This window comes from Lepidochelys olivacea (genome assembly GCF_965140295.1).
Source record: "Lepidochelys olivacea isolate rLepOli2 genome assembly, chromosome: 7".
In the NCBI taxonomy this organism is placed as follows: domain Eukaryota; kingdom Metazoa; phylum Chordata; order Testudines; family Cheloniidae; genus Lepidochelys; species Lepidochelys olivacea.
Window position 1 is genome coordinate 57,126,587 of NC_140417.1, and position 27,948 is coordinate 57,154,534.

Sequence of the window (27,948 nt, forward strand, 5' to 3'; positions counted from 1 at the left end):
CTTGGTTCTGCTGGGGTTGGATCAGACTGGCCATTATCAGTTCAGTGCCAGTGCTCTAGGTATACCTCTATTTTTATCCTCCCTCAAGTGCCAGTGACAGGGAACAGGAGTTGCAAGCGAATGACTGTCTCCTCTGCTTGTTTTTTAATTTTTGTAATTAAAGAAATACAATTTTTGACAGTGCAAATTAGTTTCATAATCAGAATGCATGCACCGACTATACCAGAGCGCGTAGTATCTGCAGTATTTCCTAGTGTAGCTTGGTTGTAGTTTGTTTTGTGCAACTTGCCCACAAAGACATCTGATCCCCTGATAAATACCCCCCGATTGCTAAACAAAGACATGGCTTTACTCCTGCAGTCATCACTTTTTAGGTACTGTGGTCAAAGAAAGGCACATCAACTTTAAATATACTATCGCCCAGCAGGAAGTGGTTTTATCGTCTGCATTTGCTGATATTATTTGGTGGGGGGAAAAACAATTTGTAGTGTAAGGTGCATGAAAGCTATTCAGCTTTCCCTTTCCACAAACCAAGGCGGGGAATATGCAACATAGCAGGATATAAAACATACATGTTTTAATGGCACCGTTTTCTAAAATTCATTGTTAATAGTGAAAATGACCATATTTCTTTAACTGCAGAAGCGTGACTGTCTCTAAATTGTGAGCTGTACTAATTCATAAAGTGCCTCTCCATCTGTTGGCTTTCGGTATATATGGATCCTCTGTAATAGTTGATCATGGTCGATATTGAGAAATAAAATATTCAGACCTATTTTCTTGTTCAATTTTATTCCATTAACAAAACAGACTTATCTATGGAGAATACATTCTGTAAGGGCACAAGGGTATATTTCAGGCAACAAAGTATGGGAGAAATAACCAAGAGTTTTATTAACAAAAGCACAAACCTTCCCTTTATGTTTCCCTAATCTCATTTCTACATACATTATTACTGTGTTTAAAAAAAGAGTGGACCAACTTCATTCATGGTGTAACACCAATGAGGTTACACCACAAATGAATTTAGCCTTTTGTATTGAGTTTCTTTATAACCAACGGTAATCTCCATTTTCCAAGAAGTAATTTGCAAAAATGCATAGTGCCATGCAGTGGCAGCCAGGTCACATATTATTCAAGCCTAGTGACTTCAATGCAGAGCAAAGCGGAAATGTCGAACTGTGTTAGATGACACCAAATAGCCCTGACACAAACCAGTCCAGGGGCTTTTCACACACTAGTCCCACTCCAAGCTCTCAGACAGAAGTTGTTCTATTTATTGATTCGACACTGTGAAGATCAAGGTCAAGGTTTGGGGTTTTCAGCTAAAAGGACATGGAGGCAAAACACATATTGTTCCATGTCCCTGATCCTCCTAACACTTAGGTATCCTTATAAGTGCGTGATGGGGGAAGGGGAGGGGGCGTTTCTGCAGTTTATATACATGCACACAGCCAGTGAAGCTGGTCTTAATTACTCAATGGTACTGACAAAAAATAGTTACTTAACGAAAGAGGCCTTCTGATAAAGATGGTGAACGGTGCTGATGGGGCAGACATTGAGAAGCTGATTTCAGAGGCGCTGGGGCCCTTCTATTCCCATACCAGCCCTCTTGATCTACCACCTCAGATTTTTATTTCTAAACACTGAGCCATATTGTACCTAAACTAAACAAAACAAAAAAAAGGAGAACCAAACCCTGAAAACGACCCACCTCAACCAAAAAACAAACTGAGCAAAAGCACTTCTCAGTCTGCATTTATTGCTTTGCTAGCAAAAAGTCTGTCCATACGCAACAATACAAAACATCTGCTGAAAGACACTGAAAAGAGAACTTTTAAAATTTCATGTAGAAAGACAACACCCTGATTCAAAAAAATTACTGAACCCTCCTTTCATATGAGACCACACCACTTCATATGAAAGCACAGTGATATTTTCTGGCTTCTATTTCTGGTTCCAAATCAGGAAGTTTATGATTAAGATTAAAAAATACACTGCAAATTGGATTTAAAAGCCCAGTTTTAAAAAGTGAATTTGCTTTGTTTTGTTCCTGATGTCACCATCATTTATTAAAACAGAAAGAATTAAAATCTAATTTACTTGCTGCTCGTGATGATGTGTATTTTCACTAACCAAGCTGAGTGAAACGTGAGATATGAATAGACCAGTCAGTTTCTGTGTTCAGTCATTTTCTAGTCATCCGAACTTTCCTGATCTCCTGCACAATTTGGCTTGCAAACGCTGCCGGGTCTGAAGATTTGTAAAAGCCTATTTTTAAAAGACGAACTTCTAAACACATTTGAACTGATGTTTCCTGATAATAATTAACTTGTGAAATGATTAAAGTAATAACCAAACTTATTTTGTAACTCAAAAACCACTCAGGGTCCACTCTGAGTGAGGTCCGAGTTGCTTCTTGTTTTGCTGATGGGCCTGCTCACGGGTGACGTGTGTCATGGAGCTTTCCAAACCTTCAGCCTCTCATGGAGCTCTGCTCAGACAGCGACGCTGTTGGGGATGCGGTTTGGGGAAAGGTAATAGTAGGGTAGTTTTTTGTTCTTGTTCCGTTCAGTGATGACGCTGACGATCTCATCGAGGTCCTTGCAGAATTTCATCATGGCCTGTTTCACCGGCTTCTCTACAAAGTGCTCATCTGGGTACATACCCAGGAACAGCTAATTGTAGAAGACACAAAGAGATCACTCTTGGAGCAGGCTGGAGATAAACCCTGGAGCCCCAACTGTTCTGTCTAAACGTCCCATCCTGCAGTAATGCAACCCTCTCTCCTGGGACACATCAGCACAGCTGCTAGAGACTTTGGTCTGTTTGGATTCTAAAGAAAAGCCGCACAACGTACCCTTTTGCCATCATGCAGCTCCCTGCTTTGGGCAACTACTCCAGAGTGTCCCTAGGAGGCTTCCATTGTTTCACCCTTTGAGTTGAGGCTCTTACAGAAAGGTATCACTGTACATACCCTCACTCAACCCCCATCCCTTCAAAATGTGTTCTCCAAACCTGCATGGATTTGGCCACACAGCCCCTTTGCAAGGTAGGTGAGTATCATTATCCCATTTACAGAGGAGGAAACAGGCAGTGAGAGGCAAAGTGATTTGCGCAGAGCCAGGAACAGAACCCAGATCTCCTGCTTCCCAGTTTATGTGGTTTTGCCATGACCCTCCTTTTGCCCTCTCCCAAAACTCTAGGTCACTGTACCCTCTTGGCTGGAGCCATGGTAGAGACACAGTAATTGGCAGTGCACAGCCCACTTGCCAGTGGGACCGGCAGGCGTGATATCACTGCCCAAGTCGTTTGAAGGATTGAGGTCACAAAACAACCAGTTCTGTGGTTCTACAAGTAGTCAAGTGAAGAATGTTAACCCCTTCCCTGCCTTGTGAGATGAGTGACCCCGGAGCAGTCACACTCCTGAGAGAGAATAGACAAAGTCTCGAACTTACTTCGTTCTCCTGGAACTGGCTTAAGGCCCAGACAGCTCCAAGATGCCAACAAGAGCGACCCCTGTCTGGCAAGCTCTCGACAATGTGCTCAATTGTGACTGTCCCCTTTTTTGTAGGGGGAGGCTGCCGCATGGTCGGAGGGGAGTTGGGAATCCAGGAACACCAGTCATACTGAGCAATGCAAAACAAAGCAAGAGAGTGCAATGAAAATCACAACCATCAGCATTTAGGAAAGTCACTAATACAGCATTATCGTAGCCACGTAGATCCCAGGATATTAGAGAGACAAGGCAGGTGAGGTCATATCTTTTTTTGGACTAACTTCCGTTGGCGAGAGAGACAATTTCTCTTATACAGAGTTCTTCCTCAGGTCACCTGAAGAAGAAGAGTTCTGGGTAAGCTCGAAAGCTTGTCTCTCTGGCCAACAGAACTTGATCCAGGGAAAGATATTACCTCTTCTGCCTTGTCTCTCTGGTGTCCTGGGAGCACATTGTCAAAACCAAGGAAGATTTTGCTTCTTACTGTGAGTCTTTCCAGTCCCTCCAGAGCAGAGGTATACTGGCCTGGGATGTTTGGGATACTGAAAGCAATCTACTTTATACAGTAAATTGATGCTATTTTTCCTGACTGGGCACAATTTTTAATTAGGTTCTCCCAGGCCAAAATGGGTCTGCCTACATGAAGAAAACAGGGTGTGTGTGTGTGTGTGTGGGGGGGGGGGGATAGCAGTGGGGCTGGGGGTTAGAGTCAGGTGACTTGAAACACCCCATCACCTAGTGTAGATGCAGTTTACCACGTTTAAAAACATGTTAGCCTTGGCTGTAGCCTTGACTATCCCTCAAAGTTATAAAAGGACAAGGTAATAGGATTTTAAAAGGATTAAATTGTGTCTACACTAGGTATTAAGGGGCATTTTCAGTCATGTTGGTTAACTTGAATCAACTAACTGAGTTTAGGAAAGCACTTTTTTTGTAGTCCAGACAGACCCACTGGAAGACTCTTCAAGTCTGGTGAGACACTTAATTTGTTCCACGTAGGTGATAAGGGGAGATTATTATACATTTTGTTTTCCAAAGCTGTTCAATATTGGAGAATAAAAGGGATTCTAAAGGTAGGCTGTTTTGTGGTGGGTATACTGCCAGCACAGGTCATGCTGGGATACCCGTTATCATGAAAGAATATATGAACATAGGAACAGCAATACTGGGTCAGACCAAAGGTCCATCTAGCCCAGTATCCTGTCTTCTGACAGTGGCCAATGCCAGGTGCCCCAGAGGGAATGAACAGAACAGGTAATCATCAAGTGATCCACCCGCTGTCGCCCATTCCCAGCTTCTGGCAAACAGAGGCTAGGGACACCATCCCCACCCATCCTGCCTAATAGACATTGATGGACCTATCCTCCATGAATTCATCTAGTTATTTTTTGAACCCAGTTATAGTCTTGGCCTTCACAACATCCTCTGGCAAGGAGTTCCACAGGTTGACTGTGCGTGGTCTGAAAAAATACTTCCTTTTGTTTGTTTTAAACCTGCTGCCTATTAATTTCATTTGGTGACCCCTAGTTCTTGTGTTATGTGAAGGAGTAAATAACACTTCCTTATTTACTTTCTCCATACCAGTCATGATTTTATAGACCTCTACCATATCTCCCCTTAGTTGTCTCTTTTCCAAGCTGAAAAGTCCCAGTCTTATTAATCTCTCCTCATCTGGAAGTTGTTCTATGCCTCTAATAATTTTTATTGCCCTTTTCTGAACCTTTTCCAATTCCAATATATCTTTTTTGAGGTGGGGCGACCACATCTACATGCAGTATTCAAGCTGTGGGCGTACCATGGATTTATATAGAGGCAATGTGATATTTTCTGTCTTATTATCTATACCTTTCACAATGATTCCCAACATTCTGTTCGCAATGTACCACGATGAGTCCCATCGTGGGACCTAAAAACAAGCAAGTGTCTCAGTAAACTTTAAAATGGCCTGAGATCCACTTCCTCATTGGTTGAGGTTATTGAACTTTTAAAAATTTTACCCAACGTGACCTAAGAGTCTAAGTCCCATTGACTTTCCATGAAAGTTAGCCTTCTAAATCCCTTCTGAAAATGGGACTTAGGCATGTTTGAAAATTTTACCCATAAATCTAAACACTGTAGCCAAAATGTTCAAATCTGGGACCCAAGTTAGGCACCAAAATCCATATTTAGGCACTGAAATAAGTGGCCTTCCAAAAGGCACGGTTCCCATGGACTTTGATGGCGTTTGCAGGTGGCTAGGCGGGTATTTTAGCATAGAAGGGCAACTGAGCATGTAACCATACATTTAAAAAAAAAAGTTCCCAGTCCAAGCCACTGTGGCTGCACATCCCAACTGATATGAGCACTATTCTTCTTGAAAAGAACGTGTGAACCCCAAGCAGGAAATGAAGGGGTTAATGAGGGCCCGAGAGGCCAATTAACCCACCTGGATGCATCTGGAGAGTGAGCCAGGCTTAATTAAAGGTGAATCTCAGCTGCGGAGGAGCTGGCTGGTTGCCTTAAAGACTGGCAGGCTGGGGTTGCTGCAGGGAGAAACTCTGCAGTCACTCTCTGGGACTAGAGAGTGGAGACAGTGGGAGGATCAAAGAGGAAGTCTGGGAGAGAGTTGGCCTTGGGACCCACTCCTGAGTAGAGAAGTCTGGCTAGAGGCCCACAGAGACATGGAGCAGCTGCTGGGGGTGGAGCAGGCTCCGATGGGGAGCCCTCATACTGGACTAGACTCCTGGAAGAGAGCTCTTTCAGGCGTTAGATTGAGAAATGAAAAAAGGCAAGTCTCAGGAAGGCAGAAGTTGGTTTTAAGATTCTGCTGTTGGTTTGGGATTATGTTGGGAGAGTCCAGTGAGTCCTGGCCCTGAGAGAAGGGTGAACCTAGGGATGCAGGGGGGAGAAGGCCTGGGAAAAGACCACAGCAGGAAGAAGCTCAGGAAGGAAGCTGGGGGTGGGTCTGAATAAACAGACCCTGCCTGCTCACCAGAGGGTCCCTGGGCTGGAACCCTCAGGAGAGGGAAAGCCTGGTGTCTCCTACCAGCCAGGGGAAGGAGGCATGAAGCCCCCCCAGATATAAGGGGATAGGGACACTGGAAAGCCCTGAGCCACGGGTGTGCAAAGCCCAGAGGACCCAGTGTCGGGGCCAAAGACTGGACATAAGGAGATTGGACATTTGTTAGACTCCCTGGCAGGGAGGGGATTAAACATGACCTGGCCAGGGGGCTGAGTCGCGAGAGGAGGCGGGCCACTGTGGGACTGGGGCGATGGTCAACAGGAGACACCCCACGAGAAGAGAGCTGCTGCTCCACACCCAGCCATGAGGGTGGTGCTCCAGCAATGCGTCCAACTCTTCTACACCCGTACCTGACCAAAATTCACAGCCGCGTGCTGGGCTGACGCCGTGAATATCGCCACAGTGAGATATTCCGATAGCTTCTCACGGGTCTTGATTGTCTTTGGAAATCCTAAAAGGCGGAGGAGAAGAAAGCTGGAATTAAGGCTTGGATCAGTTATGGCGCACCTGAGTTATTGGCCAGCGGTAGGTCAAACAGTGCACCGTTTTCTGGTCCTGGCTTCTGCTACTGATCTGCCGGGTGGCCTTGGGGCCTCTCTGATCCTCAGCAACCCATCTGTAAAATGGTGGATACACTGGCCCACCTCACAGGGGGCTTTTAAGACTTCACTGATGTTTGTAAGGCCCTGTGAGATCCTCAGGTGAAAGGTTCTATATGAAGGCAAAGGGTGTTTTTATATTTAAAAACAATTCCACTCTATACCTTCCGACCAGGCCCCCAGCAGCTAAGGACATGAATGAGAGCGGAGAACTCTCAGCCATTCCCCTTTCACCTCAGTTCACAATTCAAGCTGAGCTATGTCTAAAAGGTCTGGCGGGTAAATGACCTAGGAAGCAAAGGGACAATGATGTGTGATTAGCCTGAAGGCAGCATTTAAGTGATGGTGGGAGGTGGCGAAATGACCATTCTAAACCTGCGTGGGAAACAAGGGGAGGAGGAACAGAAATATTCACATCAGACACCCTTAAGACTAGGTATAACCAAGTGGAGCTCCAAAGAGGTGATTGCAGAGAAAGCCACACTTTTGTTAACCTATGGGAGGCAGCTGGCGGTAGAAAAGGGAGTAGAGGGGTCTCCTGTGCAGAATGCTCTTCCCGCCAGCACAGATTTCCCCACCCTTCTTTGAGGCCAGACTGTGGAGGGAGGGGGAAGGGGAATGCATATATAGGGTGGTGAGACCAGAGTCACATAATCTATGGGCAGATCCAATTCCAGCCAGCTACTTTCAAGAACGGGGAAGCAGAGAGAAGAGAAAGCGAAAGTGAATCCAGCTTTGAAAGCGTTGAGGGTTGCACACCTCCAAGTGTGGAATACCTTAATAGCAAGGCAGCGATGGCATGACACTGGGTGAATCTGAAGGGCAGGGAGATACAGGTATAGCCAGTGCCCTCCCTGCTTACAGCAGGGCTTGGACTAGATGAATCGAAGATGCTTTTCTATTTATTATTTGCATTGTCCTGAGGCCCCGACCATAATAAAGGCCCCATTGTGCACAAAACTATACCTGTCCCAAGAAACTTACAAACCAAACAGACAAGATGGAGCCCAGTTATCCTCAATGTACAGACAGGGAGCTGACAGACAGATTAGAACCCAGATCTCCTGAGTTCCAGCCCAGTGCCTTAACCACAAATCTGGGAGGGAGGGACTCCAAGGCTTTGGGGTGCGTCACTTTGAGTGTTGGCTGGCACCATGGAAGTCTCAGCCCTGACCAGGCTGACACATCTCACCTGAAGACTTGTTACCGTTCATTCCATAGACATAGACGTCTTTGACGAAGGCCTGGAGCTCGATGTCCTCACACACGACCTCATCGCTCTTGTAGTAGATGTCAATCACGTCCATCATGAAGCTTCAGCCACAGCAAGGGAACAAAGAGCAGAAGGGAAGCCCTGTCATTCCCTGGAGACCCTTTGCCGAGGTGTCTCAGAAAGCACATCAAACATTGCACTGGCAGGCGGGCACAGCCGCAATCTTCCAAACGTGCATTTGCTCCCAGGACAGGAGGCAGCAGAGGGTGCAGGGCTCCATGATCTCAGAGGGCCTCATTGATGGCAATGTGGCTTGGGTGGGGAGTCCCTCTAGCAGCTCCAAGTCATCTGCAGCTATGGCATTATCTCTGGCCTTTGCACATCTCCTTCAGCCTGCTCAGAATGACATCACTCCCTGATTCCCCCACCCCTGTTCTTTGACTCCCTCCATTCATTCTCTCTGGCCTCCTCAATCAAGTCTGCATTTCTTGCCTTCCCCTTTGAGGCTCTACTCCTGCCTAGATCTCTGATGACATTTCTTCACACTCCCTTCTGCCCAAATCTCCCTTTCTCTCCTTCTCCATCTTTACACTCTTTTCCTGGAGCTCCTTCCTAACCCGGTGCACTAAGTGATCAGCCTCTCTCTATTCCAACACTTCCATTGAACTCCCTCCCTCTGCAAAGGCTGCTGACACAAAGTGCTCTTAAACAAAATCCTGCAACAGCTGGAGATAAAGCTCTCCAAATTCTGCACTTTGAGAGTAGAGAAACTGAACTACTCGTTAACGAAGGATGATTCACTGAGGACCAGATTCTGACACCCTCCCCCATGCCATTTAGCACCTGCAAGCACTCCCATTGGCTGCCATGGGGCTATCAATGGAGTAAAGTACTATTCAGTATTTGTAATGGCATATAAGCAAGATTAATCAGTAAAGGGGAGAAAAACACCACCCAGCGCATCAAGAAAATAACCGCATGAAAGTTGGGACTTCCTTGCCTATCATATGGGATCTAACAGTGCCGGGATACTCAAGATAAACAGCTGCCAAACCAAGAGCTGAGCATGGGAGAGAAGAACGTGAACCGGAGTTTCCAAATATTATGACTATTAATAATGTGCACTAATGCTTTTCATATGAAAGAGTCCCAGCAATCAGTAAGATAAAGATCTTTACTGAATTCACTTGAAAAAGTCATGTGATCAGAGACGAAAGGGCTTTAAAAAAAAAAAAACCTAAAGGGGGAAAAACAAGAATTTTTGAAAAGCAGAACATGAGGGAGAACAGCCATATGAATCAGTCAGTTCTGCGAGTGTGATTCAAATGACTGTGTGAGAATGCAACTTTTTACGCAGTGCATCTGCCCTGCTGTGCGTGTACACAGTCCGAGCTGCTGGCAAAACTCAGGCCTTGTCCACACGAGAAAGTGGCACTGGTTTAACTTAAATTGCTTTTTAAACTAGTGCAAATCCTGGTGGGGATCTGCTTTCAGTTCAAGAGGGCTTTAATTCAGTTTAGCTGAAGCCTAGTTTGGTTTAAGCCAGAATAAGTCACTCTGAAACCAAAATAACGGCCTGTCCACACGTGAAATCACAACTCTCTAGTGTGAATGAGGCCTGTTGGCCCTGCAGAGCTAACAGCTCTGGGACAGGAAGATGAATTCATCCATCATTGACAGAACAGTTGATTATGTTCCATCTTGTGGACAAATTCCACCCTCGTTTAACCCCGTGCAAACCTACTGAAAAGCATGTGGCTGCACAGGTGTCTCTGGGGGCAGAATTTGGCCGGCAGAATCTCTGTCGCTGGTCAAGACACACAAGAAGGAAAGTACCTGGCATGACTCCCAGAGCCCAGGTTCAATTTGCAGGGCTGGCAACAAACTTCCCACCTCTCTCGTCTCCCCCCGCCCCCAACATTTTTACTTACAAGAAAAGACAGGCAGGTTTGATCCAAAGTGACAAATAAACTGGAACCCCAGGATGGAGTTTCTGCCCCTCCTTTTTAGAGCAGAAGTGTCACAGACACAGTGTCTCTTACCTCTTGATTGCCTCCCAGACTTTGATGCCATCATCCCGATAGTAGTAATATGGAATATCTTCCTTGCTGTCCATCCCTTTGGCTTTGATTTCCATTGGGAAGCAGAGGGAACTGTAGGTAAGTTCTTTCATTGCTCGCTGGACCATCTGCACATGTCCACCTCCGCCAGTGGCATTCGCCTTCAGTGTAAAAAACGAGACGCAAGAGCATTAGGAGAACATGGCTGCCCTTGCCAAGGCCTCACACGCTGTCTTGTCTGCCTCCCAGCAGCTGGTATGGGAGCAGGTCCGCACATTTTTCTGCGGGAGAAACTCAAACCTCCATGCGAATTACTATTGGCTTAGCCAGACTGAGTGAGACTGCACATTTGGGTTTGGCTGTTTCACACTCATTTAGCGGATAATCATTCATACCCAGGGTTTTTCCAGACTGGTTTTCTCCCACGTATAGCATCTCCTAATAATACCTTTCATTTATTGCCAAAGGATCCCAAAACACTTTACCACACATGCATATGCACACGCACCCCAGAATCACCTGGCCTGTCACTACAACACAGTCACTTCTGGGGTGGAACATGCCAGCAGCTTAACCGTGCACCATAATCGTACACAACAGTTTACGACAGGAGGCGAAGATGGATACAGCATCCAATTCGAGGGGTGGTAAGGGTGGCAGTATGTAATTACTCAAACTGGAATTTGGCCAAAACAACTGGATCACATCTTACGAAATGTGCTATGGGACCAAATCAGAAGTGGCCAAGGCTTCAGTTTACATCTCATGTGGAAGTATGGCATGCCCGTAACAAGCTGCATCATAACAGCATCAGATTAAATATTTCGAAAAAATGTTCTTCCCTCTAAGTTTCTCTCTGTCTAACATATGGCCCCACCACCTTCCTATCACTCATCTTATATTTACTGAATTCTAGCTGCTTTTTAACCTAATCATCTGCATCTGACCCCAAATGGAAACTGCTCTCAGTGGAGGCTCATTTATTGAAAGACAGCAAAATCATTATCTGCAAGCATCCCAAGCTGCAGTAATTCACACAACACTTATCTCATTTTCATTGGTTACCAGCTGGCCTCCTGCCTGCCTGATTCTCTGCCAACATAAGGCTGGGTTTTTCCTTCAGTGAGCAGTTACCTGTGAACTTCTGCGTGGAGTTGCCTGCAGTGCATACATGATGCGGTACCACAGACACGGTGCTGAGAAGTTCAGAGCAGATCCAGCCATGCTTAGCTAGTGAGATCTGAAACAACTGCAGTCCAAAGTGGAATGGCTGCAAGTTGATAGCAGCAGCAGTTCCAAAATTCATCATCACAAAGCCATGACTCTACTGTTTTTTGCAATTCAAGGAAATGGTGGTCAGGACTGACACAGGGGACTGGTGATCCATAGAAACCTATCTTGCTTTCAGCATCGCTTCTAGCAGGGTGTTTAGTGAGACCTGGTTTATCTCCTTGTCTTATCAGACCCTTACACTATTTTTCATAAACAAGCCAGTTTCCATGCAAATAATTAAACACTTCAAAAATGAAGTCTAAGAGCTACATTTAAATAACGTTAACTTTTGGGCACAAACAACACAGCAATGACATCTAGTATTCAACACACAAACACCATGAGTAAATATCTTCACAAGCGCCTAAAGTCCCATTTTTACTTCTGAAAATGGGCCATAGCCTCCTAAATCACTCAGGTGCTTTTGAAAATTTTACCCTACAGCCCTATAATGTACAAACATACCATGTGTTTGCCTCTATATCTATAAAATTATACACGTCTGCATATAATTTTGTGCATCTGTATATGCACACATGCACTTGCATATTATCTAAGCTCAGTTCACATAATCCAAACAGCCATTAGTGCCTATGATTACTACAGACCCCATTCAGTTTTGAATTGGTCAATTAAAGGTGAAAGGCAGTATCTTCATGTTGTCTCGTGCAACTTTTTGAATATCTAGCACAAGAAAAAAACCACAGCACAACAGGGAAGGGAGTAAGCCTTACAGTCAGAGGAAGGGTTGCAGGGAAGTAGACGGGGGAAGGAAAGCAGAAGCATGATTGTCTCACCTTGTCAAAGAGACCACATTCACAGATGAGCTGCTCTCGGGCTTTGGTGTTGATGGCTATTGTGAAGCGCACATGGGGTACCAGGAGCTGTGTAGGGAAAGAGAAATGAGAAAGGAGCACAGTTTGATTCACTCTTTATGATTTCATCTCATAGCAACTGTCTGACAAGTATAAAGACCTGAAATTCCAGACTTTGATGTGATGTCACCTTGGAGTACAACCAACCAACCAACCAAACTAATACAACTTTGTTTTCTCCTGGTTCTTCAAAATATTCAGCCCACAGAAAGGAGAAAAGTGCCCAGAAAGCTGCAAACCTTTGTAAGTTTTGAGCCACTGCTTCTCAGTCAGCCCTTGTTGAAACAGAGGGATCATCTCTCCGGCACATGCTCTCGCTAGAATCTATTATTATTCCTTGAAAGCAATTACCTACCTTGAAAAGGGGGTGCACAGCAGGCAGCTGCCGGAACATGGCTATACCAAACACTTCTGAAATTAAGTGTGTCCGCAGAAGATGGGTCACCGTCTGATGCATGTGGAAATCCGAAGAGCGAACCCAAATTTTGGCCAGTAACCAGTCGTATGTGTCATCTGACGGGAGGAAAATGGGATTGTCTGGTCCAGGAGTTTGATTGATCTGAAAGAGTTAAAAAATCATTTTTTAAAACACTGCCCATAACAATGCACAGTGTGCCATTAATAGCTCAGACAACAACCATACCTGGATAGCGATGGGCACTATCTTATCCTCCATGTTCTTATACAGTAAGCAGATGGGTGCAGACAGGTACTGTAATGTGCAAGGGTCTGTTTTGTTGGCATCAACACCATCCAGCAGTTCATAGTCCACTAGGAAAATGTTCCCTTGCTGCAGAAAGAGAAGAGGGGGCAATACATTTAAGCAGAGAGGGGGAAGGGGGCACAGGAACCGACTCACCAGACCAGAGCGTTCTGCCTCGGACAGTCTCAGATGCTTTGGAGAAGGTGCAAGATACCCCATAGTGGACTATTACAGAATAATTTGCCCATGTGGGAAGTTTCTTCTAACCCCCATCAGGTCAGAGGTTGGTTTATGCCCTGTAATCATAGGCTGGCAGTTGGATCAGGTTAGCCCAAGCTGTGCTTCGTTTAACTTACCATTTAAAGACCTAACTTCTTTCTAGGAGGGCTGTTTGCTTTACTGACGTGCATCTTGCTGGGGCTCAACAGCTTTTTATCCAGCTTGGCTTTTCTTATGCATGAAATACGATGATCATTTGTAGAATACATTCGCCACATCTCTGTGGTACTTGACCGGGATCAACTGGGTTGAGTCCGCACAGTCCAACATTCCCAGTTTGCTTTAGCAAAGAGTTATGCTCTTTTTAGGCATTTGCATTATGGTCACTTGGCATGTGCCATCACATCACACTGCCAGCCCAGGACAGATTATATACCAAGAGCAATGGCTTATCCCCACCCCCAGGTTTCTTTGCCATTGCGACTCCACTCTGCATGATGTAGGAGAGCAATTTCTCTAATAGGAATTGGACTAAAACTTGCCTACTCAATACTCAAACTGTAGGTGTTCGCCGAGGAAGTGAAAAAAGTGAGCAGAATTGCTCTAGTCTCAAAAGTTAGCTTTGCCATTACAAACCCCATGAAAGAAGATAACTGAAACCATGCCAGGATAGCACAGTGATTGGAGTGTTGTTATAAATATGGAGAGACAAAGTGAAAGAACGAGTCAATGCTCATTCAATGCTGTACCTTTATTTCCTCTTCCAGAGTCAGGTTCCTTTCCAGACTGCATTCTACCATATCGGTGGTAACTGGAAGCTTTTTGGGTAGCTCTCTGCATCTTTTGATCATTACAGGATTGCATCCATTCAGGAACTGGTATCCAAACATAAAATCTTCCTGCCAGTGCTGCATCACGTATTCTGAAGGAGACACAAGATGACAGAACAAGGAGTAATGGTCTCAAGTTGCAGTGGGGGAGGTTTAGGTTGGATATTAGGAAAAACTTTTTCCCTAGGAGTGTGGTGAAGCACTGGAATGCGTTACCTAGGGAGGTGGTGGAATCTCCTTCCTTAGAAGTTTTTAAGGTCCTGCTTGACAAAGCCCTGGCTGGGATGATTTATTTGGGGATTGGTCCTGCTTTGAGCAGGGGTTTGGACTAGATGGCCTCTGAGGTCCTTTCCAACCCTGATATTCTATGATTCTATACAGCACCCATATCACTACCTGCTGATGGTTTTTGCATTATACTGTGCACAGACCCTCACTAAGTAAATGAGATATCCAGAAAAGGATTGTTTTTCATGATCTTTTGTGTCCTACATGTAATAGGGATTTATAACAGACACTCAAATTAAACTGCCCTTGTAGATAATAAAATATCTTCACTGTTCATTTTCTGTTCTAAGCTATTGCACACTGTGTCATTAAACAACCACTCTGTTCCCACCCACTTGTGGCTGCATTTCAGTAGGGAGTGAAGCAATTCTTGAACACAAAAAGTTTGCAAAGCATTTTGGAAACCTTTTGGTGCTGTAGAGATGTAAGATCATTAGGTATGGGAATGAATTGTAACCATACATAGAGATTCTGCATCCACTTGTACTAGATTAGGCAACATTACACTAACAAAATGCAAAATTCATTCAGCCTTTGTATTTTTTGCCATTCGATTACTTTTGTGTTGCCCTTGCTGTTTTCCACCATTATCTTGTGTTGTACATTTCATAATGCCATGCTGCCATTCCAGCCAATGAAACATGAGAAAGGAACACACAGTATTCAAATTTCAACATCAGGTTACATCAAAAGAAAGTTCAGTTGATGCCTCATGGGGGGCGGGGGGAGATTTCCAGGATTTCTTATTTTCAACCAGACCAGACATTTTGATGAAAGCTCCTTCTTGTCTACTCTAGCTTAAAGCAAGAAGACCACAGACATATGGAAACATAAAGATGAATGGATCTGAAAAGTAATATATTTCGAGACAGCAATTGCTTTCTACCAGAAGTAAAATATTGTGGATTGCTTCAAGATTATATTTCCATCATGTCTGCAAATTGCACCATGATTTTGTATCTATACTAGAAGTTGGGATGAGGTGGCAACATTTCTCATGTTTGGGACAGAAACCATGGGATTGCAAAGAACAGTAACTTGAACTCATCCTCATATTGGTCCTGATTCTGCAAACACTTACACATATGCTTAGCTTTAAGCAGGGGAATGGTCATATTAAGCATTAATCCTAATTAAATCAAAGTCAAGCACACACACAAATGTTTGTAGCATTGGAGAGCCTTATTAGGACAGAAAAGTTATTAGTTAATTTATATGGCTTTCATTTATAATAAAGTAAAGTACTTTAGGAAGCAATCTTATGACATGTAACAAAATATTGTAATCAGGTTGTAACAGCTCTGCATGCCCTTTGTGGCATTGTTTCTTATATTCAAGGGATCAGAGGCATTACCCATATTTTTGTTAATTCCCTTTTTGCTCGACTAAACAGTTAATAGCTTCAGGGAATCTATGTATAAAATTCTTAACTAGCACCTGAGGAAGTTTAAAGGGACACCATCAATTTAAAAAACCTAAACATTTTTCTGTCTGAAAATTTTTTACCTACTATTGTTTCAAGTAACAGTGGAGATTATTACAATTAACTGAAAGGGATCAGAGAAAATGTGTTTTATTTTGGTATCTGACAGCACTTGGTGTAGAGTCAGTTTCACTGTTTCCCTTTCGTGGTCAGGGAGGGCCGTTTCCCCTGTTTGTGTGGGTCTTTCACACAGCAACACAAAGAGAAAAACGTAAAACAAATGTGATTGTAAAACCCTAAACATTGGCAGGAGAACTTGGGAGCGGGTGTAATCATAGAAATATCAGACTGGGAGAGGCCTCAAGAGGTCCTAAAGTCCATCCCCCACACGTTAAGGCAGGACCAACACATGAAACTACTTGTGATTCATTTTTGGAAAATGACTAGATTCCGGGTAGCATTTTCACAAGTGTACTTAGGTTTCTATATCCCACTAATTTTCAGTAAGAATTAGGAGCCTAAATCACTTTTGAAAATGGGGCTTTGGTTCTCTGGCCTGGGCCAAGCAGGATTTCCATAACAGTCCCTTCTAGCCTTAAATTCGATGAATTTGAAGTGTAAAGTTTTCAGAAGTATCCAAAGGACAGATTTACAAAGGTATCTAGGCATCTAAAGATGCAGACAGGTGCCTGATGGGATTTTCAAAAGCACTTGAACAGGTTACATGCCTAACCCTCCTTGAAATCAATGGAAGTTGGGTGCCTGACCTGCTTAACTGCTTTGAAAAGTCCCATTAGGTGCCAATGTGGATTTTCATGTACCTAAATACCTTTGAAAGTCTGTCCCTAAATGACTTAGGGACTTTTGACAGTGTTCATAGATTTCCTAAGAGCCAGAAGGGACCAATAGTCTGGCCTCCTGCCTAGCATGGGGCAGAAAACCTCCCCGGGGGAATCCTGCCTCCAGCCCAGCTATTTGTGTTTGAAGTAGTGCCTGATTTTCGAGTCGAGGGGTGTCCCTTTGGCCCCATAAACTAGAATTCTAACTGCTCATCTACACTGTGAGTTTCAGACAGCGTGTGGCTGAGGCAGATCAGAACAGACCAGACGCTCAGGCGTGAGCCACTTCCGTTCCAGTTAGTACTAAGAAAGGGGAACAATTAGTCACTCTATGAAGCAAACACCGACAAGTGAAGACAAACCCACCAGAGATTGTATTGCTGATTCGGACAAAGATCTTCTCGAAATCTGCAAAGTCACTCCAGGAGGACTGGAACATGTGCATGAACCGGTTGACATAAAGATTCTCCATCCTATGGAAAAGATGACAACACTAGAAAGCCATTTGCAGCCTCCTCACTAGCCCTTCTTATACTTCTCCCCTTACCACACACACACAGTAAATTTCATGGTGGTGAAATGTGTGACATTATCCTCTCTAAAGACTGAACTCTGCTGGGCTGCATCTACACCCATCTATAGAACTGTGTTCAAATATTTGGTCTCAAAATTTCCCCCCACACACTCCCTCTTGGGAGAAAGAAAAAGGCAGAACCACACGTGACCGATGCTAGCCATGTCACTTCATCCATGGGACGGGGCTCGGGTGCTGGGCGCAGAGAACCTGAATGGAACAGACTGGGGGGCGGGGGTGCTTAGGAATTCTCTCACTGGTACGTTGGCAGTCCAAATCCATGCCACATTGTTTAACCCGATCAACAGCAGGTCTAGATGGCCTTGTAGTAAAAGTGCTATCAGAGCGAAGAACACCTGCCACTGGTAGCACTGGGGAGAGGCATTGGTGTTAGACCAACACTGGGAGAACTGTTGAAAACATTTCCTGTAGATGAGACACTATTTATCTAGCTATGCTAAGTACATCTATGGCCCCTCATCACTGTGGAATCTGAACACCCAACAACCCTTAATGGATTTATCCTCACAACTCCCCTTTGGGGCAAGGCAGTGCCTTAATCCTCATTAAACACAGGGGGAAGTGAGGCCCAGAGTGACTAAGCCATAGCTTCTCAAAGGGATTTAGGTGCCTAGCGCACACTGATTTAAATGGGACTTAGGCAACTAAGTATCTTTGAAGATTCGGCCCTAAGTGACTTCTCAAGGTCACAACACAGGAAGCCTGTGGGAGAGAACACGCTTGAAGCCAGGTCTTCCAAGTCCTAGATCAGCCCCAACCACCTTGCCTGGAATTTCACTCAACCTGGTCTCCAGAATACAAGCAGCACCAGCAGCCGCAGAGCAAGTTTCTCCACAGTGTCCCATCAATAAGCCTCAGCCCTAGAGCAGGAGGGGAGGGAATTCAGCTCCTGTGCAAATTCAAGAGACACCCTGGGGGGTTTTCGCCTTCCTCTGCAGCATGGGGCATGGGTCACTTGCAGATTTAAACTAGTGTAAATGGTGGATTCTCTGTAAGACATTAAACCATGATTTGAGGACTTCAGTAATCCAGCCAGAGGTTAGGGATCTATTGCAGGAGTGGGTGGGTGAGGTTCTGTGGCCTGCGATGTGCAGGAAATCAGACTAGATGATCACAATGGTCCCTTCTGGCCTGAAAATCTCTGAGCCTATGAGTTTAAGGTCAGAAAGCTCCACCAGATCGTCTGGTCTGATCTGTATCCCACAGGTCACTAGCATCACCCAGCACCCACACACTAAACCCAGCAAGTGACATTAGTGCTAATTGTAGGGTGGTGTATGATGTGGCCAGCTGTCTTCTGGGGAGTGGACTAAGGGTGGAGTTTTCAATCACACCTATGTGATTTAGGCACCTAACTCCCTTTGAAAATCCTACTCGTCCTGGGTAGGTCTCAGCATAAGAGTCTCATGCTTCTGGACACAAGGTGATTATTGCAGGAGCTACAGAGGATCTTCCCCTTGTGCCTATTACCGAAAAACCAGGATGTGTTTGTTTTATGGTTACCTTCCTCCACCCCCCGCCACATTCCTCTCTTCCACTGCATTCTGGCTGACCTTGTGGCCTGTCAGCTCTCTGGCCCTTGTCTTTTCAACGGGATCCTGATCTCTGATTGGGGTCCCTAGATGTTACTGCAGTAGAAATAATAGCATGCCCAGGATACTGCACTCAGAGGACCAATCGTCTAAACAAGAACCACATCCAAAACCTACACCAGGAAAATCTAATCTCGGAGTGGTAGAAGAGGGAATGCTGTCAATGGGTGTAATCTAGTAGAGTTTAAGCGAACTAGCCAATAATACATCATGTGGGAAGCCAGGCCAGTAGATAGCATTCCTCAGTCTGGCGCTGACATTAATAACTGGCTAAAAGAGAGGACGAAGAAGTTATAATAAATGGCAACATAAATTCATAAAACAGGAAGGGTGGGATGCATTGAGAACTCTCTGTGTTATTCAGTCAGTGGGATAATGTGATGCTCTATTTAATTAAGTGAAAATCTCAAGAACCAAATAATCTGATTTAAGAAATAGTCTGAATGCAGGCCTGGAAGTCAGACTCTCCCCAGTTCTAATCCCAGCTCAGACACAGGCTTCCTCTATAGCTTTGGTCAAGTCACTTCACCGCTCTGTACCTTTGTTTGCCCACCTATAAATAGGGATAATCAGATTGACTTACCCCATGGGCTTAAAGTTAGTGAAGTGCTATGCACATGCAAAGCTTTAGTATTATTAAAAAGAAATCACTTCTTTCAACTGAAAGGTGAGGAGCAGGCTGGACTGGAGGAGGGCTTTGTCCTGACACTGGGGCTGGAACGGAGGGGAGGCTTTGTGCTGACATTGACAACCTGTTGAGAAGAAACTGACCAGCAACACTAAGGTGAACCAGGCAATGGACAAGGGACGTCTGCGGAGACAACCTGAGGATCCGAAGTAACAGCTTGTGGGAAAGTGGCCAGAAGAGTGAATTCATTGTCAGTCAAGGCAGATTCGTGCCCCTAGACTAGGACAGCACTAGACACTGCCAGGGAGGGCAAAAGGCTGGGGTGGCAGGAAGAAATAGTTTGCAAAAAGGGCCCTCAGAATGTGATGGCAGAAAATGAGGCAAAAGAAAAAGAAAAAAGGTGCTTGGCTGCACTGGGAGGGGAATTTATCCATGAATCAGGGAGATAAGATGCTGAACAGGGACAGGTGTGAAACAGTCCATTTGCTTCTGGGTACCAAGATTATAACAGAAGTAGTAACAAGAGGCACCTGAGGGTGTGCTAAGAGGGAAAGCTGGTGGATCTGTGTAGCCTGGAAAAGGAGGTGATTTACAGGACATCTGATCCTAGTTTATAGGGAACAGAAAAGATCATACAAGGACCAAGAGAAGGCCCTTCTCTGAGCATCAAGAAGGGAGACTAAAGCATGGACATGATTTTAGGCTAAGGCCGGATAACAGGAAGGGCTGCTTCCCCCAGAGGGTCATTGAATGAGTCTCAGGAAGAAGCAAGAAGTGAGCAGAATTATAAGCGAATTTACAGTCCCTACTTGAGAGCTGCCATTCCAGTTTAAACTTCCTGTCCAGCCAGACCCAGCAGGTTCTAAAGCTCTAACTAGCAAGTTAACAAAGCACTTAACTTTACAAAGCTAAATAGGCAGCAAATCATTTCAAACCCTACTTGGGTTGCCAGTTTTGGCTGGACATATTCTTGGAGGTTTCACCACATGACATAATCTTTAATTAAAGACACATCACATGACATAATCTTTAATTCCTGGAGGGTTGACAACCCTAACCCTACCAAACTGCAGCTACCTCTGGGGTGGAACACTGTTGCTTTTTAACAGTGCACAGCAACCACACATGATCCAATAGTTCAGTTGAAGATAGGAAGTGCAGAATATCATACCTGCTTGAAACTGTAGAAGGAGAAGAGGGAGTGAGAATGTAAATCCCCAGATGGGAACAGGACACCAGGATTAACTCCCATATACTTCCATGATGTGCCATGGGATCTTTAGATTCTATAGGTGCTTTTGCATGAGACATAAAACAGAAGGCAAAAGACAGCACCTCTAGCAGCAGTGGCTCCTTCTGGAGCATCAGATCAGTACAGATGCTGAAGGAACTGTACCACCTCCAGAATTAATACCTCCCTTCATATTTTTTCTGGCATTGTAGGTCTCCCACCCAGGTACTCACCTGTCTTGATCCTGCTTAGATTGGGAGAGGCCAACATGGAGGTGGCGTAGCTGTTGAAGAGCTGAATAAACGAGTCCAATAGAGACATTAAAGCACGTTTTTTCCAGAAGTGGCCATTGATTTTGGGTACCCAACTTGAGATCCTTGGGCCGGATTTTTCCGAAGGTTTGAGCACCCATGTCTCCAGCTGAAGCCAGTGCGAGCTATAGGTGTTCAAAACCTCTGAGACTCAAGCCCAAAGCGCATTTAGGTTAGGCGTTCACAAATGGGGGCACCCAAAATTCAAAGCTACTTCGGAACCCTGGTTGTATGCGACTCCAACATACTGACTGGACAAACCCACTTTGCATTCTGAAGAATGGAGCTGGGGTTCTCTCCATAACTGTAAAGTCTTCTCCCCACACCTGGGTTCTTATGAAGTTATACACGTCACTCCTAATGATGCCAACGGGCGTAACAAACTTGAATCCCGAGGCAGCGGGAGGAGAGTATATAACCCAGAGAATTGAAAAGGAAATTATTGGTCTCCGAAGACTCAAAACTAGCACGAGGATCCCAACTGCAGAAACAGTTATTTCCAGCTGCCTGCTTACACTGATGCAACTTGCAATCATTGTGTAATGGACGGCAGCCTCCTCTACAATTCCTGGCTTTCGTCTAGAGCATGAAATTACCAGGCCCCTTTGCTCTGCCACAGGGAGAGACATGCATGCAGCCATGCTCAGCTATTTAAAAGCCAGTTCACTGGAAAGGAAACCACACTGCTTCCTCTTCTTGAACAACTTCCCCCGAAGATACTCGAACAAAACTCGTCTCTCCATTGGCAATAAGGGCACCGCATAGGAGTGAGGTAGACGTGGCTGGGAATTGTTTGCAATATGGCATCTTCACATCCAGGTTGCTAGCCCAGCACAGCCATACACTCTGGGACTCTGGCACAGAGTTCAGGGCGAGCCTTGCCGTTTGCCAGACCTCCACACCTTCTAGATTAGCCATCCTGTGCTCCAAACACCGGCTTACACATGACTTTCCTCAGTAACCTCCTGAGATTGAGTTCAGTTTTAAATGTTCCATGTGATGGTGCCTACACCATGGGACTATTCCATAGTTAGCACATTTTCCCTTGGCTCATGTTCACCCCATTCCTCCCAGTTATACCCTAGCAGTTGTACTCTGTGCTTACAAACACCCTTCACTGCCTTTCTCTACAACACAGACCCTCACCTGAACACTAACCCTGTCGTGGGTTTTCCAGTTCTGGGTCCCAGCCACTTCCAGAGACAGGCATCCCAGCCCCCCAGCACTGGGATTTTATTTCTTCCATAAAAAAAACTGTTTCCCAATTTCCTTTCCTTGCATGTGTTTGACATATCACATTCCTTCTGAAGGAACAGCTGCCTTAAAGATTTACGTTCCTAGGAAGTGGGGGTAACCAACTGGAGATGCTAGCTCTCCCCACTCTTCTAAATGCTCTGTGTAATTCTTTTCACTGTTATCAGGATATCTGGTAACATGCTGCAAATACCACAGCTGGCTTTCACATGTGGCTGCTCTTACTATGTCACCAAAGGGCCCTGCAATGTAGCCCCTTGAGGTTGGGGAGCAGGCATCTTGCACTAGCATAGGTAGCATCTCCTTGTGAATATGGGCTTTAAAAGCTTGTAATAACCTGTGCAACAGTTAAGGGAACTGGCACTGATCCTAATAATAATAGAATAAGGAACAGGTTCCTGGACCAGGGCTGGCTCTGTAATGCCTCTTTAGGGGATCCTCCTGAATGCCTTCTTGAGCATTCACAGCCAGTGTCTGGACTGAGGGAGTAGCTGCAGGACCTTTTGCCAGTTTCTCTTGCATGGATCTCTTTCTGTGGGGTTGCCCCACACTTTGTTCCAAGCCCATGTCGTGACTGTATAACACTGAGTTGCCTGTTCTGTGCCAGGCACTGCTCCCTGTAGAGCAAGCAAACATCATAATACCATCCTTCCTGCAGGCTTCTCCAAACGGCATAGTTACAAACACGCATGGAGCCTCCTCCCTGACTTCCCATGAGACTGGGAAGGTGAGCCACAGAGCTGACCTAGGCAAAATGTTCGCAAGTAACCCCGAAACCAGAAGAGGCTTGCCTGGTTTCATCACAAACGCTGAACTCATCGTTGGTTTGCTTGTAGCTCTGCTAGAGATCATTCAGAGAGCTTCCGAACCAGCCTCAGACTGCAAAAGGTGTCACTTCCCTTGGATCCAATGCAAAACCAGGGGCACAGAAACTGTTTTCACTAAGCTTCACAAGCTAAACCCCAGTGGTATCACAGACTGGAACAGCCAACTTTCACGTGGTCTGGTTAAGCATCAATGATTCGCACGTTTCAGCCACCAGACCCAATTATCTGAGGAATCCCATACCCCACGCTATCAAATGCTGGGCTTGGAACCCTGGTTTTACAGTCCCCAAAGCTCTACCACCTGAGCTAAAGGAGAACTCCCCTAGCTGTCAGCAGTAGCAGGTCCCTTCCCCTAACTTTGGATCAGGCACTAGAGCAGAGTATTGCATACTGCTACTCACATTCCTAAGGACACAGAGAAAGCCAGTGGCAGATCTGAGAACAGCGTTTTTGGGGTGAACTCCTGATACCACTGAAGATCCCCACCCCCTTTAACCACAGAGCTCAGTCCCCCTCAAGAAAAGAACCCAGTACTCTGCTCTAACCACCAGAGCGTGTCTCTTAAGCAAAATATTCAGTGCCTAAGTGACTTCACTAAGTGAAAGCCCATGGAACTTGGGCTTCTAGGGACTGCACTTACAAGGATATTTAGGTGCCTGAACATGCTGCTTTGCACCTAGTGGGATTTATGTAAGCATCTAAATGGGTTAGGCACCTAAGTCCCATTGATTTCAAAGGGAGTTAGACACTTCTAAAAATCCCACTAGGCATTTGTTTGCATCTTTAGGGGCCTAAATACCTTAGAAAATTTGACCCCAGGTTACTTAGGTGCTTTTGAAATGTTTACCCTGGGTCTTTAAAAACCACCTCCAAGATTCTCTAGTAGTACTGATCTACAGTACTTTAGAATATTTTGGACACTATCACTGCTTATTGCACATTCTTTCCCCCCTATGTCCTGGCAGCTTCAAATTGTATTTCTCTTCCCTTCTTGTCCTAAAGAACTGAGCCATTTTGTTGTGCACTGCTCAGCCGCTGCTGCATTCTATCCCAGAGGTGGCTGCATTTCAGTGGTGGGTGAAATGATTCTTGTATCTAGTTTGTAAACTGCTTTGGGATCCTGCAGGCTGGTTGGTGCTATATAAATGTAAGATGATATTGTAAAGAGGCCATCTCACCTCCTGCATGGTGAAATAGTGGCATTTGAAGGTTGATAGAGCAGTTACTAATTCCACATCAGGCCCGCCTATGGTACCAAATGAGGAACTCAGAAAGGGATACATTGCAAAACACCTTAAGACCTGAAGAAGAGCTCTGTATGGGTTTGAAAGCTTGTTGCTCTCCCCAACAGAAGTTGGTCCAGTAACAGACATTACCTCACCCACCCTGTCTCTCTAAACACCTTATGTCACTGACAATAAATGAAACGATTGTTCTTTAGAAACCCAATAAATATACAGAGAGAAATAATGCAACTAACAACTTGACAACTGCATGCAGAGTTATGCTTGACACAAACAGATCCACTTTGCTGGAAGTCAAATTCATTGACAAATCTGGCCTTTATGGAGAAATGAAACTCAATAATCTGTTCAGCATTTACAGTCTGTTGGCAACAACTGCAGACTTTAGTTACACTCCTTCTTTTAGAAAGAGAAAGCCTATCAAAGCGAAGGTTAAGAGGCGATTTGATCACAGCCTCTAAGTACTTACATGGGAAATATTTGCGATAAGAGAGGACTCTTTAATTTAGCAGGTAAAGGCATAGCCAGAAGTTATGGGTTCAATGCAAGAGCAGGAATTCTCTGGCCTGTGTGTTATACAGGAGGTCAGACTACGATCTCTGGGGTCCCCCTTCTGGGCCATTTCCAGCAGTTGACAAGAATGTGTGAGGAACAGTGTGTGTGTGGGGGGGGAGGGGGGAGGGAATAAACATGGGGAAATAATTTTACTTTGTGTAATGTCACATCCACTCCCAGTCTTTAGTCAAGCCTAAGTTAATTGTATCCAGTTTGCAAATTAATTCCAATTCAGCAGTCTTTCCTTGGAGTCTGTTTTTGAAGTTTTTTTGTTGAAGAATTGCCACTTTTAGGTCTGTAATCGAGTGACCAAAGAGACTGAAGTGTTCTCCGACTGGTTTTTGAATGTTATAATTCTTGATGTCTGATTTGTGTCCATTTATTCTTTTACATAGAGACTGTCCTGTTTGGCCAATGTACATGGTAGAGGGGCATTGCTGGCACATGATGGCATATATCACATTGGTAGATGTGCAGGTGAACGAGCCTCTGATAGTGTGGCCGATGTGATTAGGATTATAACATTCAAAAACCAGTTGGAGAACACTTCAATCTCTTTGGTCACTCAATTCTTCAACAAAAAAACTTCAAAAACAGACTCCAGCAAGAGACTGCTGACCCTTGGTTTGACTTCTGCTCCATCTACTTGGGTTGACCATCCAACTCCCAGTTATAACATTACTCAAATATTCTCTCTGAAACTAATGGGACCATGTGACTAGTAAGGTACTATGCACAGTGAGTAGGGGTATCAGAATCTGGCCCTTAAGCAGAATAGCTATTTACTATCTGTGAGCATCAGTCAAAGGGGAAACATTTGACTATGATCTGTAACATCAACTTAATCACATGCTGTAACACCCAGATATCTCTGCTGCTGCCATGACCGAGGTAGCAATAAACCATAAGAGGGGGTACATTAGTCAGCTATTCATTCATGCCTTGAGTACACTGGGTAGCATAAGATGGAAGGCTAAGTGCCTGCAGCTGCTGGAGAAGAATCCCAATAGCCTGTTTGTGGATACCCTGGAGGGGCTCATTGCTATGTAGAGTCCGGCTCCTTCTCTTCAAGGGCCATATTTGCATTTCAAAAAAAGTTTTAAAACAACCAGTGTCCATCCACTAAGAAAAATCCTTCCTAGGAGAAGGAAAAGTAGTAGGGAGAAGAAAAAGAGAAATGCCACTGTGGGACCATGTGTGGCTGAGTGGGATGGATGCTCTCTCGTGCTCCCACCCTCCAATTTAACAACAATAGAATTCTATGTAACACGATGTGCAAAGGCATTTTCCTCTTGTTTTGGTGGTGAAGGCCAAACACGCATTGCTGTGAGTTGGGGCATGGCTGTGACATCATAAAGAAGGCCCAATGAGATCATGGCTTGGGACAATCCACGTGCCCAGCTGGACTCTGGGAAATAATAGTCCTTGGTTTGGATCAAGTCATGTTGGCTGACATTAATGATGTCTGGTTCCTCTAACCGGCAACAGCACAGATTTTAAAACAGCATTTAAAAAATTAAGATACCAAATGATTAATAGAATCAGAGATGGAATGATACACTGGCTTGTCTAGTCCAACCCCTGGTGGGTAGGACAGGCTTATTCTCAGTGAGGGCTGTCCATCAGCTGGTGACTGTCTCATTCCCCCTGTACTGAGTTCCATGGGATCTTTAATGCTGATGAATGGTAACGACCATGTTTCATGAGTGAGGTGAGAGATGCAGGCGCTGGTAGGTTGGCTGGAGATTTCACTAACCCACATGCTTCAGACAAGTTATGCTTAATTGTGGGTTATCCCACCAAAAGGTATTGTACACTGCATGCCAGTCTTTGCTCAGCAGACATTCCCTGTACCTTGGCTTGTCAACAATGTCTCTTTTGCTCCCCTGTGACCCCCAAAGCACGATTTAGTGAGATGCCTAAAACTTTTCCAGCTCAAAGCTCCAAATGTTTCAAATTTTGAAATGAAAAAAAAAAAAAGGCAAATTTGGGGGGAAGGTTTGCAGTATCTTCCCCATTTATTGACCAACCATAAAACCACTTCCAAATTTTCAAACTTCAGTATCCCAATGAATTTTCTAGTTTTTAAAATTTAAAAGAAGGGAAACATCTTTAATAAAATAAAATTTCACGCATGGCTGCCACCCCCAGCTTTTCTGATCAGAAATTCTGCAGAATTCTGAGCCCCCAGAAACACATACGCTTTGGAGTAGTTCAGAACGAAATCGACTCCCTTCTCACTGTCAAACTGGATGTCGCGAGGCAAGTCACTGTGACAATTCGCATCGATGCTTAAAGGAAAGCCGGGATGCCATTCCTTCCATCTGAGAAAGGGAAGAGGAGAAAAAAGGAAAAGGAGTGGTGTCAATTAGGTAAACAGCATAGCATAGTATCTTTAATGTCATTATTATTATTTGTATTACCATAAGGATAAAAGAGCTGCTATACTGGGTCGGACGATGGGCCATCTTGCCCAGTATCCTGTCTCCAATAGTGGCCAGCACCAGCACTTTAGGGGAATTGCACAGAACACGGCAATCATGGAGTGGTCCATCTCTGTCTTCTCCCAGAGCATGGGGTTGGCTAATAGCCATTGTTAGACTTATCCTCCATGAACTAATCCAGTCCTTTTTTGAACCCTCTTATACTTTTGGCCACCACAACTTCATATCACCTCCATGTTGGTGCACATAAAATTCATGTGGTGAGGGTGGGCCCGAGGGGTTCGGAGTGTGGGAGGGTGAGGGCTCCGGTTGTGGGTGCAAGCTCTGAGGTGCGGCCAGCTATGAGGGGCTTAGGGCTGGGGCAGAGGGTTAGGTGCAGGGGGGAGGGGGTCAGGGCTCCAGCTGCGGGCTCTGGGGCAGGACTGGAGATGAGGGGCTCAGGGCTGGGG

General features: G+C 44.9%; 1 protein-coding gene across 1 annotated transcript in view; it reads right to left on the bottom strand.

Moving 5' to 3' along the window:
• Window positions 1-785: 785 nt before the first annotated feature.
• Window positions 786-27,948, bottom strand: part of ALOX5 (arachidonate 5-lipoxygenase) — a 52,652-nt gene continuing 25,489 nt past the window's right edge. Inside the window, exons 4-14 of the mRNA XM_084632913.1 lie at window positions 27,257-27,379; window positions 17,185-17,291; window positions 14,188-14,360; window positions 13,160-13,306; window positions 12,872-13,075; window positions 12,439-12,525; window positions 10,352-10,530; window positions 8,289-8,410; window positions 6,848-6,948; window positions 3,459-3,629; window positions 786-2,678 (exon numbers count right to left, since the gene is read on the bottom strand). Of these exons, the coding sequence (XP_084489039.1) occupies window positions 2,499-2,678; window positions 3,459-3,629; window positions 6,848-6,948; window positions 8,289-8,410; window positions 10,352-10,530; window positions 12,439-12,525; window positions 12,872-13,075; window positions 13,160-13,306; window positions 14,188-14,360; window positions 17,185-17,291; window positions 27,257-27,379 (1,594 nt within the window). The 3' untranslated portion in view covers window positions 786-2,498. The remainder of the gene's footprint in view (window positions 2,679-3,458; window positions 3,630-6,847; window positions 6,949-8,288; window positions 8,411-10,351; window positions 10,531-12,438; window positions 12,526-12,871; window positions 13,076-13,159; window positions 13,307-14,187; window positions 14,361-17,184; window positions 17,292-27,256; window positions 27,380-27,948) is intronic.